Source organism: Lepidochelys olivacea (genome assembly GCF_965140295.1).
Source record: "Lepidochelys olivacea isolate rLepOli2 genome assembly, chromosome: 28".
NCBI classification, from domain to species: domain Eukaryota; kingdom Metazoa; phylum Chordata; order Testudines; family Cheloniidae; genus Lepidochelys; species Lepidochelys olivacea.
Genome location: NC_140438.1, coordinates 5,836,147 through 5,857,015, shown reverse-complemented (window position 1 = coordinate 5,857,015; position 20,869 = coordinate 5,836,147). Strand labels below are relative to the sequence as shown.

The 20,869-nt window shown below is 64.2% G+C and overlaps 2 protein-coding genes across 2 annotated transcripts in view; one reads left to right on the top strand and one right to left on the bottom strand.

Moving 5' to 3' along the window:
• The window catches only part of LOC311514120 (dnaJ homolog subfamily C member 3-like), a 28,311-nt gene extending 10,978 nt beyond the window's left edge, over positions 1 to 17,333 (bottom strand). The window contains exons 1-8 of the mRNA XM_084616518.1: positions 17,182 to 17,333; positions 15,124 to 15,234; positions 14,299 to 14,423; positions 11,790 to 11,864; positions 11,276 to 11,419; positions 8,976 to 9,157; positions 8,634 to 8,753; positions 8,091 to 8,196 (exon numbers count right to left, since the gene is read on the bottom strand). Of these exons, the coding sequence (XP_084472644.1) occupies positions 8,091 to 8,196; positions 8,634 to 8,753; positions 8,976 to 9,157; positions 11,276 to 11,419; positions 11,790 to 11,864; positions 14,299 to 14,423; positions 15,124 to 15,234; positions 17,182 to 17,296 (978 nt within the window). The 5' untranslated portion in view covers positions 17,297 to 17,333. The remainder of the gene's footprint in view (positions 1 to 8,090; positions 8,197 to 8,633; positions 8,754 to 8,975; positions 9,158 to 11,275; positions 11,420 to 11,789; positions 11,865 to 14,298; positions 14,424 to 15,123; positions 15,235 to 17,181) is intronic.
• Positions 17,333 to 20,664, top strand: ADAT3 (adenosine deaminase tRNA specific 3). The gene is made up of 2 exons (XM_084616544.1): positions 17,333 to 17,425; positions 19,537 to 20,664. The coding sequence occupies exons 1-2, from the start codon at positions 17,389 to 17,391 to the stop codon at positions 20,550 to 20,552; spliced, it is 1,053 nt and encodes a 350-aa protein (XP_084472670.1). The 5' UTR covers positions 17,333 to 17,388; the 3' UTR covers positions 20,553 to 20,664.
• Positions 20,665 to 20,869: the final 205 nt, after the last annotated feature.

The window sequence follows — 20,869 nt, the reverse complement described above, 5'->3', positions numbered from 1 at the left end:
CCGTGTGTACACAGCCCCAGCGCCCCACCCCAGAGGTGGCTGCATCCCAGCAAGGGAAGAGGAATCCGTGTGTACACAGCCCCAGCGCCCCACCCCAGAGGTGGCTGCATCTCAGCAAGGAAAGAGGAATCCGTGTGTACACAGCCCCAGCGCCCCACCCCAGAGGTGGCCGCATCTCAGCACCAGGCGAGGAATCCGTGTGTACACAGCCCCAATGCCCCACTCCAGAGGTGGCCGCATCTCAGCAAGGGAAGAGGAATCCGTGTGTACAAAGCCCCATCGCCCCACCCCAGAGGTGGCTGCATCTCAGCACCGGGCGAGGAATCCGTGTGTACACAGCCCCAGCGCCCCACCCCAGAGGTGGCCACATCTCAGCAAGGGAAGAGGAATCCGTGTGTACACAGCCCCAGCGCCCCACCCCAGAGGTGGCCACATCCCAGGAAGGGAAGAGGAATCCGTGTGTACACAGCCCCAGCGTCCCACCCCAGAGGTGGCTGCATCCCAGCAAGGGAAGAGGAATCCGTGTGTACACAGCCCCAGCGCCCCACCCCAGAGGTGGCCGCATCTCGGCACCGGGCGAGGAATCCGTGTGTACACAGCCCCAGCGCCCCACCCCAGAGGTGGCCGCATCTCAGCAAGGGAAGAGGAATCCGTGTGTACACAGCCCCAGCGCCCCACCCCAGAGGTGGCTGCATCCCAGCAAGGGAAGAGGAATCCATGTGTAGACAGCCCCAGCGCCCCACCCCAGAGGTGGCTGCATCTCAGCACCGGGCGAGGAATCCGTGTGTACACAGCCCCAGCGCCCCACCCCAGAAGTGGCCACATCTCGGCACCGGGCGAGGAATCCGTGTGTACACAGCCCCAGCGCCCCACCCCAGAGGTGGCTGCATCTCAGCACCGGGCGAGGAATCTGTGTGTACACAGCCCCAGCGCCCCACCCCAGAGGTGGCTGCATCTGAGCACCGGGCGAGGAATCCGTGTGTACACAGCCCCAGCGCCCCACCCCAGAGGTGGCCGCATCCCAGCAAGGGAAGAGGAATCCGTGTGTACACAGCCCCAGCGCCCCACCCCAGAGGTGGCCGCATCCCAGCAAGGGAAGAGGAATCCGTGTGTACACAGCCCCAGCGCCCCACCCCAGAGGTGGCTGCATCTCAGCACCGGGCGATGAATCCGTGTGTACACAGCCCCAGCGCCACACCCCAGAGGTGGCCGCATCTCGGCACCGGGCGAGGAATCCGTGTGTACACAGCCCCAGCGCCCCACCCCAGAGGTGGCCGCATCTCAGCACCGGGCGATGAATCCGTGTGTACACAGCCCCAGCGCCACACCCCAGAGGTGGCCGCATCTCGGCACCGGGCGAGGAATCCGTGTGTACACAGCCCCAGCGCCCCACCCCAGAGGTGGCTGCATCTCAGCACTCGGCAAGGAATCCGTGTGTACACAGCCCCAGCGCCCCACCCCAGAGGTGGCCGCATCCCAGCAAGGGAAGAGGAATCCGTGTGTACACAGCCCCAGCGCCCCACCCCAGAGGTGGCCGCATCTCAGCACCAGGCGAGGAATCCGTGTGTACACAGCCCCAGCGCCCCACCCCAGAGGTGGCTGCATCTCAGCACCGGGTGAGGAATCCGTGTGTACACAGCCCCAGCGCCCCACCCCAGAGGTGGCTGCATCTCAGCACTCGGCAAGGAATCCAAAGTGTACACAGCCCCAGCGCCCCACCCCAGAGGTGGCTGCATCCCAGCAAGGGAAGAGGAATCCGTGTATACACAGCCCTAGCGCCCCACCCCAGAAGTGGCCACATCTCGGCACCGGGCGAGGAATCCGTGTGTACACAGCCCCAGCGCCCCACCCCAGAGGTGGCTGCATCCCAGCACCGGGCGAGGAATCCATGTGTTCACAGCCCCAGCGCCCCACCCCAGAGGTGGCCGCATCTCAGCAAGGGAAGAGGAATCCGTGTGTACACAGCCCCAGCGCCCCACCCCAGAGGTGGCTGCATCCCAGCACCGGGCGAGGAATCCATGTGTACACAGCCCCAGCGCCCCACCCCAGAGGTGGCTGCATCCCAGCAAGGGAAGAGGAATCCGTGTGTACACAGCCCCAGCGCCCCACCCCAGAGGTGGCTGCATCCCAGCAAGGGAAGAGGAATCTGTGTGTACACAGCCCCAGCGCCCCACCCCAGAGGTGGCTGCATCTCGGCACCGGGCGAGGAATCCGTGTGTACACAGCCCCAGCGCCCCACCCCAGAGGTGGCCGCATCTCAGCACCGGGTGAGGAATCCGTGTGTACACAGCCCCAGAGCCCCACCCCAGAGGTGGCCGCATCTCAGCACCGGGCGAAGAATCCGTGTGTACAGAGCCCCAGCGCCCCACCCCAGAGGTGGCTGCATCCCAGCACCGGGCGAGGAATCCGTGTGTACACAGCCCCAGTGCCCCACCCCAGAGGTGGCCGCATCTCGGCAAAGTAAAAGGAATCTGTGTATACACAGCCCCAGCGCCCCACCCCAGAGGTGGCTGCATCTCAGCACCGGGCGAAGAATCCGTGTGTACACAGCCCCAGAGCCCCACCCCAGAGGTGGCCGCATCTCAGCACCGGGCGAAGAATCCGTGTGTACAGAGCCCCAGCGCCCCACCCCAGAGGTGGCTGCATCTCAGCACCGGGCGAAGAATCCGTGTGTACACAGCCCCAGCGCCCCACCCCAGAGGTGGCTGCATCCCAGCAAGGGAAGAGGAATCCGTGTATACACAGCCCCAGCGCCCCACCCCAGAGGTGGCTGCATCCCAGCACCGGGCGAGGAATCCATGTATACACAGCCCAGCGCCCCACCCCAGAAGTGGCCGCATCTCGGCAAGGGAAGAGGAATCCGTGTGTAGACAGCCCCAGTGCCCCACCCCAGAGGTGGCTGCATCTCAGCACCGGGCGAAGAATCCGTGTGTACACAGCCCCAGCGCCCCACCCCAGAGGTGGCTGCATCTCAGCACCGGGCGAAGAATCCGTGTGTACACAGCCCCTGCGCCCCACCCCAGAGGTAGCCGCATCTCAGCACCGGGCGAGGAATCCGTGTGTACACAGCCCCAGCGCCCCACCCCAGAGGTGGCTGCATCTGAGCACCGGGCGAGGAATCCGTGTGTACACAGCCCCAGCGCCCCACCCCAGAGGTGGCCGCATCCCAGCAAGGGAAGAGGAATCCGTGTGTACACAGCCCCAGCGCCCCACCCCAGAGGTGGCCGCATCTCAGCACCGGGCGATGAATCCGTGTGTACACAGCCCCTGCGCCCCACCCCAGAAGTGGCCGCATCTCGGCAAGGGAAAAGGAATCTGTGTATACACAGCCCCAGCGCCCCACCCCAGAGGTGGCCGCATCTCAGCACCGGGTGAGGAATCCGTGTGTACACAGCCCCAGCGCCACACCCCAGAGGTGGCCGCATCTCAGCACCGGGCGAGGAAACCGTGTGTAGACAGCCCCAGCGCCCCACCCCAGAGGTGGCTGCATCTCAGCACCGGGTGAGGAATCCGTGTGTACACAGCCCCAGCGCCCCACCCCAGAGGTGGCTGCATCTCAGCACTCGGCAAGGAATCCGTGTGTACACAGCCCCAGCGCCCCACCCCAGAGGTGGCCGCATCTCAGCACCGGGCGAGGAATCCGTGTGTACACAGCCCCAGCGCCCCACCCCAGAGGTGGCCGCATCCCAGCAAGGGAAGAGGAATCCGTGTGTACACAGCCCTAGCGCCCCACCCCAGAAGTGGCCACATCTCGGCACCGGGCGAGGAATCCGTGTGTACACAGCCCCAGCGCCCCACCCCAGAGGTGGCTGCATCCCAGCACCGGGCGAGGAATCCATGTGTTCACAGCCCCAGAGCCCCACCCCAGAGGTGGCCGCATCTCAGCAAGGGAAGAGGAATCCGTGTGTACACAGCCCCAGCGCCCCACCCCAGAGGTGGCCGCATCTCAGCACCGGGCGAGGAATCCGTGTGTACACAGCCCCAGCGCCCCACCCCAGAGGTGGCCGCATCCCAGCAAGGGAAGAGGAATCCGTGTGTACACAGCCCCAGCGCCCCACCCCAGAGGTGGCTGCATCCCAGCAAGGGAAGAGGAATCTGTGTGTACACAGCCCCAGCGCCCCACCCCAGAGGTGGCTGCATCTCAGCACCGGGCGATGAATCCGTGTGTACACAGCCGCTGCGCCCCACCCCAGAAGTGGCCGCATCTCGGCAAGGGAAAAGGAATCTGTGTATACACAGCCCCAGCGCCCCACCCCAGAGGTGGCCGCATCTCAGCACCGGGTGAGGAATCCGTGTGTACACAGCCCCAGCGCCACACCCCAGAGGTGGCTGCATCTCGGCACCGGGCGAGGAATCCGTGTGTACACAGCCCCAGCGCCCCACCCCAGAGGTGGCCGCATCTCAGCACCGGGTGAGGAATCCGTGTATACACAGCCCCAGCGCCCCACCCCAGAGGTGGCCGCATCTCAGCACCGGGCGAGGAAACCGTGTGTAGACAGCCCCAGCGCCCCACCCCAGAGGTGGCTGCATCTCAGCACCGGGCGAGGAATCCGTGTGTACACAGCCCCAGCGCCCCACTCCAGAGGTGGCTGCATCTCAGCACCGGGCGAGGAATCCGTGTATATACAGCCCCAGCGCCCCACCCCAGAGGTGGCTGCATCTCAGCACCGGGTGAGGAATCCGTGTGTACACAGCCCCAGCGCCCCACCCCAGAGGTGGCTGCATCTCAGCACCGGGCGAAGAATCCGTGTGTACACAGCCCCAGAGCCCCACCCCAGAGGTGGCCGCATCTCAGCACCGGGCGAAGAATCCGTGTGTACAGAGCCCCAGCGCCCCACCCCAGAGGTGGCTGCATCCCAGCACCGGGCGAGGAATCCGTGTGTACACAGCCCCAGTGCCCCACCCCAGAGGTGGCTGCATCTCAGCACCGGGCGAGGAATCCGTGTGTACACTGCCCCAGCGCCCCACCCCAGAGGTGGCCGCATCTCAGCACTAGGCGAGGAATCCGTGTGTACACAGCACCAGCGCCCCACCCCAGAAGTGGCCGCATCTCGGCAAGGGAAAAGGAATCTGTGTATACACAGCCCAAGCGCCCCACCCCAGAGGTGGCCGCATCTCAGCACCGGGCGAGGAATCCGTGTGTAGACAGCCCCAGCGCCCCACCCCAGAGGTGGCTGCATCTCAGCACCGGGCGAGGAATCCGTGTGTACACAGCCCCAGCGCCCCACTCCAGAGGTGGCTGCATCTCAGCACCGGGCGAGGAATCCGTGTATATACAGCCCCAGCGCCCCACCCCAGAGGTGGCTGCATCTCAGCACCGGGTGAGGAATCCGTGTGTACACAGCCCCAGCGCCCCACCCCAGAGGTGGCTGCATCTCAGCACCGGGCGAAGAATCCGTGTGTACACAGCCCCAGAGCCCCACCCCAGAGGTGGCCGCATCTCAGCACCGGGCGAAGAATCCGTGTGTACAGAGCCCCAGCGCCCCACCCCAGAGGTGGCTGCATCCCAGCACCGGGCGAGGAATCCGTGTGTACACAGCCCCAGTGCCCCACCCCAGAGGTGGCTGCATCTCAGCACCGGGCGAGGAATCCGTGTGTACACTGCCCCAGCGCCCCACCCCAGAGGTGGCCGCATCTCAGCACTAGGCGAGGAATCCGTGTGTACACAGCACCAGCGCCCCACCCCAGAAGTGGCCGCATCTCGGCAAGGGAAAAGGAATCTGTGTATACACAGCCCAAGCGCCCCACCCCAGAGGTGGCCGCATCTCAGCACCGGGCGAGGAATCCGTGTGTAGACAGCCCCAGCGCCCCACCCCAGAGGTGGCTGCATCCCAGCAAGGGAAGAGGAATCCGTGTATACACAGCCTAGCGCCCCACCCCAGAAGTGGCCGCATCTCGGCAAGGGAAGAGGAATCTGTGTGTACACAGCCCCAGCGCCCCACCCCAGAGGTGGCCGCATCTCAGCACCGGGCGAGGAATCCGTGTGTACACAGCCCCTGCGCCCCACCCCAGAAGTGGCCGCATCTCAGTACCGGGCGAGGAATCCGTGTGTACACAGCCCCAGCGCCCCACCCCAGAAGTGGCCGCATCTCGGCAAGGGAAGAGGAATCCGTGTGTACACAGCCCCAGCGCCCCACCCCAGAGGTGGCCGCATCTCAGCACCGGGCGAGGAATCCGTGTGTACACAGCCCCTGCGCCCCACCCCAGAGGTAGCCGCATCTGAGCACCGGGCGAGGAATCCGTGTTTACACAGCCCCAGCGCCACACCCCAGAGGTGGCTGCATCCCAGCAAGGGAAGAGGAATCTGTGTGTACACAGCCCCAGCGCCCCACCCCAGAAGTGGCCGCATCTCGGCAAGGGAAGAGGAATCCGTGTGTACACAGCCCCAGCGCCCCACCCCAGAGGTGGCTGCATCCCAGCAAGGGAAGAGGAATCCGTGTATACACAGCCCCAGCGCCCCACCCCAGAAGTGGCCGCATCTCGGCAAGGGAAGAGGAATCCGTGTGTACACAGCCCCAGCGCCCCACCCCAGAGGTGGGCGTATCTCAGCACAGGGCGAAGAATCCGTGTGTACACAGCCCCAGCGCCCCACCCCAGAGGTGGCCGCATCCCAGCAAGGGAAGAGGAATCCGTGTATACACAGCCCCAGTGCCCCACCCCAGAAGTGGCCGCATCTCGGCAAGGAAAAAGGAATCCGTGTGTACACAGCCCCAGCGCCACACCCCAGAGGTGGCCGCATCTCGGCACCGGGCGAGGAATCCGTGTGTACACAGCCCCTGCGCCCCACCCCAGAGGTGGCCGCATCTCAGCACCGGGCGAGGAATCCGTGTGTACACAGCCCCAGCTCCCCACCCCAGAGGTGGCTGCATCCCAGCAAGGGAAGAGGAATCCGTGTATACACAGCCCCAGCGCCCCACCCCAGAGGTGGCCGCATCTCAGCACCGGGTGAGGAATCCATGTGTACACAGCCCCAGCGCCCCACCCCAGAGGTGGCCGCATCTCAGCACCGGGCGAGGAATCCGTGTGTACACAGCCCCAGTGCCCCACCCCAGAGGTGGCCGCATCTCAGCACCGGGCGAGGAATCCATGTGTACACAGCCCCAGCGCCCCACCCCAGAGGTGGCCGCATCTCAGCACCGGGCGAGGAATCCATGTGTACACAGCCCCAGCGCCCCACCCCAGAGGTGGCCGCATCTCAGCACCGGGCGAGGAATCCGTGTGTACACAGCCCCAGCGCCACACCCCAGAGGTGGCCGCATCTCAGCACCGGGCGAGGAATCCATGTATACACAGCCCCAGTGCCCCACCCCAGAGGTGGCCGCATCTCAGCACCAGGCGAGGAATCCGTGTGTACACAGCCCCAGCGCCCCACCCCAGAGGTAGCCGCATCTCACCACCGGGCGAGGAATCCGTGTGTACACAGCCCCAGCGCCCCACCCCAGAGGTAGCCGCATCTCAGCACCGGGCGAGGAATCCGTGTGTACACAGCCCCAGCGCCCCACCCCAGAGGTAGCCGCATCTCAGCACCGGGCGAGGAATCCGTGTGTACACAGCCCCAGTGCCCCACCCCAGAGGTGGCTGAATCTCAGCACCGGGCGAGGAATCCGTGTGTACACAGCCCCAGCGCCCCACCCCAGAGGTGGCTGCATCCCAGCAAGGGAAGAGGAATCCGTGTGTACACAGCCCCAGCGCCCCACCCCAGAGGTGGCCGCATGTCGGCAAGGGAAAAGGAATCTGTGTATACACAGCCCCAGCGCCACACCGCAGAGGTAGCCGCATCTCAGCACCGGGCGAGGAATCCGTGTGTACACAGCCCCAGCGCCCCACCCCAGAGGTGGCTGCATCCCAGCAAGGGAAAAGGAATCTGTGTATACACAGCCCCAGCGCCACACCCCAGAGGTGGCTGCATCCCAGGAAGGGAAGAGGAATCCGTGTGTACACAGCCCCAGCGCCCCACCCCAGAGGTGGCTGCATCCCAGCACTGGGCGAGGAGTCTGCGTATGTACGGCCGTCCCAACCCCGTTGTGTGTGTCTCCTACCGGCTCTCCTAGCAGCGTGCAGGGCGGATGCTGGCGCGAGGCCGGGCTCACCTTGGAGAGGCAGTGACAGATGCGGGCCTTGGCCCTGATGATGTAAAGTTCCACTTGCGATTCCGTCTTCATGGCCGCTTTGTACTTGTCGATGGCTTCCTCGTACCTGTCCCCAGGAACGGCACATGTCACCCGCCGGCGGGGCTCCAACGGGCAAAAGGGGCCAAACTCAGGGCTGGCACCAGCAGACGACTCTGGAGCACCCAAAACACGCCAGACCTCGAGCCTGGCGAGGCTTCCAGGGGAAAGGGGCAGTGGAAGAGATCCCAGAATACCCGCCTGCCCCCAGGACTCCGGTTTAACCAGCCCTCGCGCCCCACTCCACAGATGGCTGCATCTCAGAGCTGGGCAGGGGATCCCTGTATAAAGAGCCCCCCATGTCCCACCCCAGAGGCGGCTGCATCTCAGCCCCTCCACTACTCCCAGCATGCCCCCTAGAGGCCTACGAGTGCCACGGCACACCCGGCTGGGGGGACCCAGCCTCTCATGGCCCCCGGCTTTATGGGAAGCGGGTGGCAGAGAGCGAGGGGGCACGGCCGTCACCTCTGCGCTTGGATGTGCTCCTCGGCCGACTCCAGCTGCTTGGAGAGCTTCTTGACCTGCTTGTAGTGGGCAAAGCACGCCTTGTCGTCCTGATCCAGCTTGAGACATTCACGCACCTGCCTGGGGAGCGGAGAGAGGGGTATAGGTGGGGCGGGGTTGTCTTGGAGATGCGGGGGGTCCCCCACCCCCCAAGATCCCAGCGCACACGGGCGGGGCTCGGAGTCAAAGCCTGGCACCTCCAGGGCAGGGATTCAAGGTGGCCTGGTGGGGGGAGGTTCCGTGTCCACCCCCCCCAGACATCCCGCACCCCTGCCAGCAGCGCCTGGTGCCCCCCCAACTCACGCCAGGGCCTCCTCGTGCTCCCCCAGGCCGTAGTAGAGCTGGCTGAGCTTAAGGAAAGCTGCCCGGTTGTCGGCGCGGAGCTTGGTGGTGGGTTTCAGGTCCAGGATGGCCTTGCCGTAGTCGCCCAGCAGGAGATAGCACTCGGCGCGCAGCTCCTTGGCCTCGGGGGCCCACGGGGAGATCTGCGCCCAAGGAAGCAAACGAGAAAGGTGAGGCGAGGTGCCGGGTGCGAACCAGCATTGGCCCGAGGAGGGGGCTGGACCCCGCCCGGAGTGACGGCGACCTGCATTTTCAACGATAAATGCACCCTAGGAAAGGGGGCTTTATGGTGCGCCGGCTTCCACCAGAGAGGGGAAACTGAGGCAAGGTTCAGGGGGACCCACCGCCAGCTCCTTTGTTCAAGATCCCTCTGGCTTTTTAAGGCGGCGGCAGGGGAAGCGAAGATCTCTATGGTTTCACATTCGTACTTCCAAGCTCAACACCCGATTCTCCTAGCCTCGGCCACCCCCCCGTCCCCTAACCTTGCTGCACCCCTAACCCGGGTGTTCCTCCACTGCTCCAAGCTCCGGCGCAAGGCCTCAGCCAGCCCAGGCTGCTGTAAGCAGACGTGGCACTGAATCTGGAGCTGCAATTGGAAATGCTGCCGCATTGCCCCGGGGAATTGTAAGTCGGGTGCCTCATCTCCCCATTCTCTGCTCCGGGCCAGGCTTCCTGGCTGGACCACATCTCCCATGATGCACCGCAGCCAGGGACTCCCAACATGCCCCCCCCCCCTTCCCTCTCCAAGAGGAAGAGCGCCATGGACCACGGGAGATGTAGTTTGAGTGATTTATGTTCCCGCTCACTTCTACAGACCAGGCTCCCGGGGCAGATATCACGGAGCGTGAGGGGATGCATCATGGGAGTCCGTGGCTGTGCATCATGGGAGATGTAGTCCAGCCGGGGAGCCCTGGCTTACAGAGGTGAAGTGGGTTGTGTGGGGACCGGAGGCTGCTGAACGACAAACGTCCATGATGCACCTGCCTTCCTGCCCTGAGAGTGCAGCATGGGGGGGGTGTAGCCCTGTGACATTATTGGCATAACCTGGGACCATACAGAACATTGTTGCAACCAAGGTCCTGTAATGGCACCAAATCTTATATAAAGGGAGTCAGATGAGGTGTCTAAGACAAGGTGATGGCTGGCTGGTCAGGATTATGCTGTCTATATGTAGGTATCATTTTTGTAGTTGAAGTTATGAATATTGGCTCTATACTGTCTGTATTTCAAATTTGTGCTGTGCTTCTGGGGGACACCCCAGACAAGTTGGTGTCAGCTCGGCCTAGCCTGCTGGACGGCCCATTAAGGACCATCAGCTATACGAGTGACCCATTGAGAGAAGGCAGACACGCCTGGGGACTCAGCCAGGCAGGCAGGGACCTGCCTATGGACAGAACTCTGAGATGTTTCCAGGCCATGGGCTGGACAGCTTGTCTTTGGGACAAAGAAAGACAGACCACATGGCAAGAGACTATGAAGAGCTGCTGCAGCTCCCCCATCTGGTCTTCAATCCTGCTTCCGACCTCTGGAGGGCCTTTGCTACAGACGGAAGCTCTGAACCAAGGACTGAAAGACCCATCCCAGGTGGAGATGTTCTCCAGAGACGGGATTTGAACCTGCCGTTTATTCCATCACTTCTACAAGCCTGAACCAAGAACTTGGCCATTACTGTCTGTCATTGAGTCCATGTAACCAATTCTGGCTCTCATCTCTATCTTTTTCCTTTTATGAATGAACCTTTAGATTTTAGATTCTAAAGGATTGGCCACAGCGTGATTTGTGGGTAAGATCTGATTTGTACATTGACCTGGGTCTGGGGCTTGGTCCTCTGGGATCGAGGGAACCTTTTTTCTTTTACTGGGGTATTGGTTTTCATAACCATTTGTCCCCATAATGAGGGGCACTGGTGGGGATACTGGGAAACTGGAGTGTCTAAGGGAATTGCTTGTGTGATTTGTGGTTAGCCGGTGGGGTAAAACCAAAGTCCTCTCTGGCTGGCTGGTTGTCTTTGCCTTGGTGTGCCCAGAAACCCCAGCCTGGGGCTGTAACTGCCCAGCTAAGCCATTTGCCCTGAATTGGCACTTCTGCCAGAACCAGCATCGTTACAAGCCCAAACAGGTTACGAAGGACCACTGGTCACAGCAGCTTGGCTGAACAGCTCGGGCCGGCAGCGTCCCTGTGAGACTGAGAGATGCTCTCCCCTGCTCTCAGAGACGGCGTGATCCCCGCGGAGGGGGACAACCCCCTCTCCTGACAGATACCTCGACAGCTCGCTCCAGGATGCGGATGGCTCCCGCGTAGTCTGTCCTCTGATAGGCTGCCCGGGCCTCCTGCATGGACACTTCCAGCTCGGTGAGTCTGGCTAGCTGGCTCTGAGCCTCCTTGTGGCTGGGATCGCTCTGCAGCTGCGGGGGCGGGAAGGGGGAAGCAGAGGGGGGAAAAAACCAACAAGGATTGGCAGAGGCCTAGAGGGAGCCCTTCGACAAACGGGGAGGGTCCCCCAGCCAGTGCCCTTCGGGGACAGAAAGGCAGCCAGCTGGACCCGCGACCCCCAGCGCAGAGAACATCTTCCCAGCTGTGCTCGGACCGACCGCACAGGAGGGTGAGTGGGGATGCCACGGCAGGGAAGGGCGATGTTATCCAACGCAAAGCAGCAAAGCCAGGACAATTGCTGAGATCCGGCAGAGCCGCCTTGGGCTCCAGTCGCTGACCCCCCTACTCCAAGAGGTTCCATTCCCACGCCTCTCACGAGGGGTCCCTTCTCCTGGCACTCACCACAGCTTCAAAGTCCTGCTTGGCCTGCTCCGTGTTGCCCTGCTTCAGGAGAATGCTGCCCCTCTGCAGCCTGGCCTGGAGAGGAGAGAGAGAGAGAGCAGATTCCCAGGGTGAGAGACTCCGGCAACGGCAGATTCAAATCGGTGCCGTCGATGGAGGCAAAGTCCCTAAAGCTTAAGCCCGGTCAGTTGCAAAAGGCAGCACTCTCGCTGAAGTGCGTCGCCGAATCGGGGCCTTAATGGCCACCACAACGGATGTGCAAAGTTCAGTTCCTGGGGGAGGTTTCCTAAAGCATCCGGGGGATGAGCCTACGTGGCATGGAAAAGTCAAGGCTATCTAACGTTTCAGACCTAGCGCTTTTCATCTGTGGAGCTCAGAGCACGTACCAAAGGAGATTCAGCGTCATTGCCCTGTTTTACAGGTTGGGGAAACTGAGGCACAGGGTGATGTGGCAGGGGTTCTCAAAATTTTTTTTTTGCTGGGACTCCCTTTGAAAATATTTCAGGCTGTGAAGACCCCACTCCCGCCGTACTATGCCACCCTTACTTCTGCGTTGCTGTTGGGGGTTGGTGCTGCCTTTAGGGCTGGGCGCCTGGCAAGCAGCTGCTGCTCTCCGATCACCCAGCTCGGAAGGGCTCAGGCTGGCAGCCCCACATGTGGCTGGCAGCCGGAGGCCAAACACGCATGGCCCTGGCAACTCGCAACCTCCCTGTAATAGCCTCGTGACCCCCAGTTTGAGAACCCGAGAGCTAGGTTTTTAGGGACATTCTTACCTTTAAAAAAAATAAAGAAAGAAATCTGGCTGAAGTGACTTTTTAAATCAGAACCAGCCACTTTCTCGCAGGGTCCATGTACGCTGCAATCAATGACCCACGGCACAGCCCAGGTCAGCTGACTCACGGGGCTCAACACTGGAGTGTAGACACTCGGGGTTAGGCTGGAGCCCTGGCTCTCAGGTCCTGCACGTCTGCCCTGCAACTTTTAGGCCTGCCGCCCAAATCGATTGCCCTGGGCCCTAAGACTCAGTGCCGTGAGGGAGAAGAAGAATAGGCAGCCAGATTTTCAGGACCAATATGATTTGTAAATTTTTGCTGGCGCTCCCTGTTGCACTTCCAGCATACCAAAGCAGTTCACAGACCCTGGTTAATCCCGGACGGGGCTTGTCATTAGCCCCAGAGAGGGAAACTGAGGCGCAGAAAAAGGCCGGGACTGGCCTCAGGCCTAGCTGGGAGGCAGTCGGGCGAATCCACCGAGCTCTCTCAGTCATGCGCCTTAACTACCTTGTTTTGGCCACAAAAGGAGAACGGCAATTCTATTTACATCTTTGTGTCAACACGCATCCAGCTGAGCCGGTTTTGAACCAGCTTTGGCAGCTCAGAGCTGGCAGCGAATCATTCTGAACCGCTGTGTCTGAGCTCAGGCAGAAAGAGAGAGAGAGAGAGCCCAGAATAGCCAATGCCTAGTGGTTAGAGCTATTGCAGGGGATGGGGGAGACCTGGGTTCGAGTCCCCGATCTGCACGGTTTTCGGCCCAAAGATTCGAGAGGGGAATCTCGAGTAGGAGCACGTGGGTAATGTTATCTCTGTATTCGGTGACCATTGCTGCTGGTATCCTGTGTCCAGCTGCAGGGTTCCACAACTCCCGAAGGACGTGGACAATTTGATTCAAAGATTGGGAAATATGCCTGAGAATGAGAGACGGCGGGAGATTGATCTGTTTAGCTTGATAAAGAGAAGATGAAGGGGTGACTTGATCACAGTTTATAGGCACCAATGTGGAGAACAGGAACGCGAGAACAGCTGGCTCTTCCATCGAGGAGAAAAAGGTCTAGCCAACTCCGATGGCTGGATAGTGAAGCTGGACAAATTCAAACGGAAAATAAGGCGTACTTTTTTCACAGTGAGGGTTACTGTGTTTGAAGAGTGACCACCCCGGCCGTGTTTAAATCACGATCGGATGTTTCTCGACGAAAGCTGCTGCAGTTCAACCCGGAAGCATTTTGGGGCAGTTCTCTGGTGTTTATTACACCGGCGGTCAGACTAGATGATCAGAGAGGTCCTTTCCGGCCTTGGGATCTACGAATCTGGGTCTCCCACCCCCGAGTGGAGCACTGTGACCCCCAGGGGAGAGCCACTCTCCCTTCTTTGTGTAAGTACGTCAGTATTCCTTCAGGGAGACCACTCGCCTGGGATATGGGAACGGGGACCTGACCCTGGGGTGACTTTCTGTCTGCTGAGAACCAATCAGCTTTTTCGGACCAAAACAAATTCTCCATTGAGCAATTCCCGACCAGCTCTGCCTGGAACAGATCAGCAGCCAGGGGGGCTATTCCGCATGGAGAAGTGACAACGTCCTTGGAGGGCCAAGCATTCTCCGGTTCAAAAGGGACACGGCCACGTCCCCCAGGAGGGCAGCGGCCCCTCCATCGCTCTGCACGGGGCAGCAAAAGTAATCTACCATTAGTTAATATCCCTGCGAGCCAGAAGTGGGAACAGTGGGTGGGACTTACGGCCAGGAAGTCCGGCTTGAGCTCAATGGCCTTCGACAGGTCGGGTAGCGCCGAGCGGAACTTGCCCATGGCCAAGTAGATGGTCGCTCTCTTGTAATAGGTGAGGTAATTCTTGGGGTCGCCTTCTGCAGGGGGGAGAATATATTACTGGAGTCCTGGCCCCGCCCCCCATCTCCTAGCCCCGCCCAGCTTTGTTCTCCTTGCCTCTGTCCTCAGAACATGAGAACACAGGATCAAAAGGTGGGGAATTCAAAACCTGATCAAAGGACACAGAACTCCCGGCCTCGGGAAGTCGTTGGGGCAAGGATTAACGAGAATCACAAAGGGATGGGCCTTTTCTACGGCGGGCTGGAGTAGCCAGTGATCATCGTTAACGACATCCAATTTGGGAAGGGATATTGAACAGAGTGCTCCAGGACTTAAGCCGATCTCTGTTCGAGACCAGGCTGAGAGCTGAGGTGGGGACAACTTTTACCCTACCTGGTCTTGCGGGGTTCTTACATCTTCCTCCAAAGCACGCGGCGTTGGAGACGGTACACCGGCTACATGGACCTCGGATCGCTCCTCCACCCGTGTGAACCATCCTATTTCACTACCCACTTCCTGCCAACCTGAATGCCCCACAGCTCTCCCCAGCAGGTCCTTCTGTGCCAAACGCCCCGCCCTGGCGCTGAGTTCCTGCCCACTGTCCCCTGGGCACCCCCGATGCCCCGTGCCCGCCTGACGCAGCCGGGAGCGTGGAGGAGGCTAGTGTGGCTCTGGTCCGACGCGCTCCCTGGCTAGCTGGTGACATCCCCTCCTTTCCCCACCACCGCGCGTACTTACCGACGGCGGAGTGGTAATGAGACAGTGCCTCGGCCAGCTGTCCGGCCGCCAGCAGCTTGCGCCCCATTTCCAGGTGGTTCTCGATCTCGGCCTGCCCGGAGGCCAGCAAACCTGTAGGGGACAAGGTGTCTCACCTTCACTGGTTAGAGGGGAGTCAGGGCTGGGGGCCCCATTGAAATCCCCGTCTCCCCCACTCTAGCATTCACAGGGTCCCCTAGTCACACGCTCTCCCAAGAAGCAGGATCTGTGGTGTCTAAACCATCCCAGACACGTGGCTCCCCAGCCTCCTTTTGAAACCCCGCAGTGGAGACACTTCCACCCCTTCCCGAGGCAGCATAAAACCGCCCATTTCCTGCTAGCCCCGCGCCCCAAGTTCCTGGCCACGCCCCCTTTCTATTAGCCCCGCCCCCACTCTCCTGGCCCCGCCCTGTCACACCCAGCCCAGTTCCCCCCCATAGCTCCATCCCGTTCTACACTAGTCTCCACTCTCATGGTCTTGCCCCCTTCCTGCCTGCCTTGATGCCACCTTCCCACCCCGTCGCTCATCCACCCTCTCCTGACCTCCCCCAGTCTTGGGACCCTTCGCCTTCCTCACCAGCCCCACCCCCACTCTCCTGCCCCTCTCCCCTCCCGCACAACCCCACCCCCACTTTCCTTCCCCACTAGCCACCCCCCACTCTCCTGCCCCCGCCACACAACCCCCCCCCATGTTTCCAACCCCACCCACTTCCCCACCAGCACCACCCCCACTCTCCTGCCCCTCTCCCCTCCCACACAACCCCACCCCCACTTTCCTTCCCCACTAGCCACCCCCCACTCTCCTGCCCCCGCCACACAACCCCCCCCATGTTTCCAACCCCACCCACTTCCCCACCAGCACCACCCCCACTCTCCTAACCCTACCCTCTCCGTCTCCGGCCTTGTAACCCCCCTCACCTTCTCCACCCCCTTTCTCCTGACCCCCTTCCTCCCCACCCCACCCCACCCCACTCTCCAGGCCCTGCCCTTTCCCTGACAATTGGGGGGGCATCCGCGTTTGGCTTCCCGAGGGTGACCAGCTGTCCCGATTGGATAGGGACAGTCTCCATACTGGGGGCTTTGGCTTTTGTAGGCACCTATCACCCCCCTCCCGGATTTTTCACACCGGCTTCCCCTTCTCTGCAGGTGGGGGCAGCACCAGGGGGCGGAGCCAGCAGCAGGTGGGAGGAGCCAGGGGAGGAGCTAAAGAGCCGCTGGTAGGTGGTGGGGGCAAGGGAGAGCAGGGAGGGGTGGAATCAAGGTGGAGGGGGCGGGGCCAGCAGGGAGGGGGCGGGGCTAAGACGTGCGGCGGTCGCCCCGGTGGGGGCGGGGCTACGAGCGGCTCAGGGGCGGGGCATATGGGAGGGGGCGGGGCTAAGACGTGCCGCGGTCGCCCCGGTGGGGGCGGGGCTACGAGCGGCCCAGGGGGGCGGGGCCAGCAGGGAGGGGGCGGGGCTAAGACGTGGGGTGGTCCCCCCGGTGGGGGCGGGGCTACGAGCGGCTCAGGGGCGGGGCATATGGGAGGGGGCGGGGCTAAGACGTGCGGCGGTCGTCCCGGTGGGGGCGGGGCTACGAGCGGCCCAGGGGGGCGGGGCCAGCAGGGAGGGGGCGGGGCTAAGACGTGGGGTGGTCGCCCTGGTGGGGGCGGGGCTACGAGCGGCTCAGGGGCGGGGCATATGGGAGGGGGCGGGGCTAAGACGTGCGGCGGTCGTCCCGGTGGGGGCGGGGCTACGAGCGGCCCAGAGGGTGGGGCCAGCAGGGAGGGGGCGGGGCTAAGACGTGGGGTGGTCCCCCCGGTGGGGGCGGGGCTACGAGCGGCCCAGGGGGCGGGGCCAGAAAGGGGGCGGGGCCACGAGCGGCCCAGGGGGCGGGGCCAGCAGGGAGAGCGCAGGGGGGCTAGCAGGGGACTGGCCTGCGGCGAGGGGGCGGGGCCAAGGGAGAAAGGGGCGGGGCTAAGCGAGCTATTGGGTCCGCCGTAGGGGGCGGGGCTAAAGCGTGGCCGGGCGGGAGGGGGCGCTTCCGGCGCGTTGCCATGGTTACCTGGGAGCTGCAGGTCCAGCAGGACGCAGAGCAGGGAGGCGGCCCAGAGCAGCCGCCGCCCGCAGCGCCACAGCCCCGGCCCCGGCCCCGGCCCGGCTCCCCGCCCGGGCTCCATGGCAGCGCTCCGGCGCCAGGCCTGCACTTCCGCATGCCGCGCTTCCGGCCCGCGGCGTCACTTCCGCCGGGCCCTTCCGGCCGCCGCGCTCGATGGTGGCCGCCTCCGCTCTGGCCGGCCGGCTCCATGGTACGGGCGCGGCTCCTCCGCTCGCCCCGCCCGCCGGCTCTGCGGCGCTGGGCGAGGGGGCGCGCTGGCCTCCGCTCTCTATGCCCCGGAGGACCGCGGCCCCGCGCGCGCGCGCGCTCCCTCTCTCTCAGGCCGCCGTGGCCCTCCCCCACTCGTCCCGCCGCCGGGCGCGGTTGGCCAATCGGGATGCTCTGCTGTGCAGACGGGCGGCGCCGGGAGCCAATGGGCGCGAGGGACCGGGGCAGGGGGGCGGGGCCGGGACTGGGGGCGAGGGGCAGGTGAGGGAGGGGAAAGAGGGTCCTTGGAAGGGGGGGACCCTGGGGGGGCTGGGACAAGGGGTCCTTGGAGGGGGGACCCTGGGGAGCTGGGAGGGGGGACCCTGGGGGGGCTGGGACAAGGGGTCCTTGGAGGGGGGTGTTGGGGGGGGACCCTGGGGGGGCTGGGACAAGGGGTCCTTGGAGGGGGGTGCTGGGGGGGGACCCTGGGGGGCTGGGACAAGGGGTCCTTGGAGGGGGGACCCTGGGGAGCTGGGAGGGGGGACCCTGGGGGGGCTGGGACAAGGGGTCCTTGGAGGGGGGTGCTGGGGGGGGACCCTGGGGGGGCTGGGACAAGGGGTCCTTGGAGGGGGGACCCTGGGGAGCTGGGAGGGGGGACCCTGGGGGGGCTGGGACAAGGGGTCCTTGGAGGGGGGTGCTGGGGGGGGACCCTGGGGGGGGCTGGGACAAGGGGTCCTTGGAGGGGGGGGCTGGGAGGGGGGACCCTGGGGGGGCTGGGACAAGGGGTCCTTGGAGGCGGGGGGCTGGGAGAGGGGACCCTGGGGGGGGCTGGGACAAGGGGTCCTTGGGGGAGGGGCTGGGAGGGGGCACCCTGGGGGGGCTGGGACAAGGGGTCCTTGGAGGGGGGACCCTGGGGAGCTGGGAGGGGGGACCCTGGGGGGACCCTGGGGAGCTGGGAGGGGGGACCCTGGGGGTCTGGGACAAGGGGGGCTGGGATGAGGGTGGACCCTGGGGGGGCTGGGACAAGGGGTCCTTGGATGGGGAGTATTGGGGGGCTGGGAGGGCTGGGACAAGGGGTCCTTGGAGGGGGAGGGGAGATCCTGGGGGGCTGAGAGGGGAGGATCCGTGAGGGCTGGGACAAGGGGTCCTTGGAGGGGGAGGGGAGATCCTAGGAGGTTCTGGGGGGCTGGGAGGGGGAAGTTGAGGTTTCCCAGGGAGCCCCCTAGTGGGGGGAGGGGAAACCCCCCATGTTGTGGGGAAGGGGGAGGGGAGTCATTGCAGGAGGGGAGCCCCCCCCCATGAAAGGGGCAGGGAGCAGGTCCCTGAGGGGCCTCCCCGCATGGGGGGTGGGGAGTGCCTGGGATGGGATCATTGGGCCTGAGGGAGGGGAGTCCCCCCATGAAGGAGAAGGCGGGGGGGTTCATTGGGAGAGTCCCTCCCAGGGAGGGGGGATCATAGATGAGCCCCCCCCCCCCCCAGGAGGGACAGGGGTGGCTGGGGAGGAAGTTGAGGTATCTGAAGAGCCCCCATCTATGGGGGTGGGTGGGGAGGCCTTGAGGGGAGAGACAGTCCCCTGCCCCCACAGGGGAAGGGGTGTGTAGTTTGGGGAAGTTTGGGGCTTTCAGGAGGAGCCCTCTACATCTAGGGGGCAGGGGCGTGGGTCTGAGGGAGGGGAAAGAAGAGAAGGGGGCTGGGTCAGTGGGGCCAGGAGAGGACAGCCCCCTATGTGAAAGGGGCGGAGGGGGAGGGGGGGGGCCTGTGGGGCTAGGATGAGGTCACTGGAAAGCCCCTTTTGTGGAGGGGAGTCATTGGGAGATCTACATTGAAAGTGGGGGTGGGATCTCTGGGGCTGCGGACTTCCCCCAAGTGTGGAAGGGGAACTGGGGGGGTCTGTGGGACTGGGAGTCCCAGGAGAAGGAGATGGGGGGAGAAGCCCCCTGCTCACGACCCTGAATCAGGAGCACTGGAGGGCCAGGTTTAGGGGCTGATCCTGAGGAATGAGTGTGGGGCTGGATCCTGGGGCCCGGGCTGCAGTGAGGGGCTGGCCCGGGATACGGCGCTGGGGGCCCTGCAGCCCGGTGTCCACGCCCCCCAACTCCTCCCCTCTCTCCCCAGCGGGCCGTGGGGCGATGGAGCCGGACTGCAAGCGCAGGAAGATGGAGGCGCCAGAGGACCCCCCGTGGGAGGCGTTGCTGGTCCTGCCCGAGCTGGAGTCGCAGGAGGTCGAGCTGACCCCGGCCTACGCCGCCCCCGTGCTGCTCAGGACCGAGACGTCCCGCCTGGTGCGGGAGCTGTCGGCCGCGTGCCCCCTGACGGCGCTCCCCCACCTGAAGCGCGTGCGGGCGCCGGGGGGCACTCGGCCGCTGGAGGTGCTCCTCTGCCTGGCCGGCCCCTCGCCGGACGCCTCGCCGACCCTGGCGGAGCTGCTCCCGGACGGGCGGGTGGACCTCCGTGGCCTGGGAGAGCCCTTCCTGGTGCGGGTGCCGGCACGGGCCCCCCTCACCCGGCCCCAGTTCGAGGAGGCCGCCCGGCACTGGCCCACGGCCTTCCACGAGAACAAGCGGACCAGCCGGGCTCTGGCCGGGCGGCTCTTCACGCCCCAGGACAAGGCGGCCATGGAAGCTCACATGGGGCACGCCGTCCGTGCTGCGTGCCGGGGGGCGGAGCTGGGGATGGTGCCGGCGGGCGCCGCCGTGGTCGACCCGGCCACGGGGCGGGTCCTGGCGGTGGGGCACGACTGCCGGAACGGCCTCCACCCGCTGCTCCACGCCACCATGGTCTGCATCGACCTGGTTGCCTGCGGCCAGGGCGGAGGGACCTACAACTACCAGGACTATCCCGCCTGCTCCTTCCTGCCCCGGGACGGGCGCCCTCAACCTGGCAACGGGCTCCCCTACATCTGCACCGGTTACGACCTGTACCTGACCCGGGAGCCCTGTGCCATGTGTGCCATGGCCCTGGTCCACTCCAGAATCCAGCGGGTCTTTTACGGCGTGTCCGCCCCGCACGGGGCCTTGGGGACCCGGTACCGCATCCACGGCCGCCAAGATCTGAATCACCGCTACGAGGTCTTCAGCGGCGTCCTGGAGGGGCCATGCCAACGCCTCGGCCAGGAGCCCGCTGCCCGCTAGCTGCGGGGGGGTCTTTTTAGGGGGCTTGTTTTTATGCCGTTGGTTTTAAACGCCGAGCTTCATGAGGGGGTGTGTGTGTTTTGGGGGTTTTTTTTAAAATAAAGTTGTTTTAATGGGGATCTGGGGGTGTTGGTTTCTGGGGGCGTGTGGACCACCAAATCTGTGCCCTTTTGCCCCAGGGACGGGGGGGGCTTCCTGGGGGACAATCCGTGCTGCAGGGTGGGTGGGGAGTCGGTGCCGTTCTGGTTGTGTTTGCCAGGGACCATGGGCGGCAGGTGACACTTTCCCTGGGGGAGACTAGCCCCCCCCCCCCGCCC

Bases quoted from the DNA above. Each gene is read 5' to 3' on its own strand.
- ADAT3 (XM_084616544.1), top strand. From the start codon at position 17,389: ATGGTGGCCGCCTCCGCTCTGGCCGGCCGGCTCCATG. The intron at 17,426-19,536 runs GTACGGGCGCGG...CTCTCTCCCCAG, and splicing joins TCTGGCCGGCCGGCTCCATG to CGGGCCGTGGGGCGATGGAG.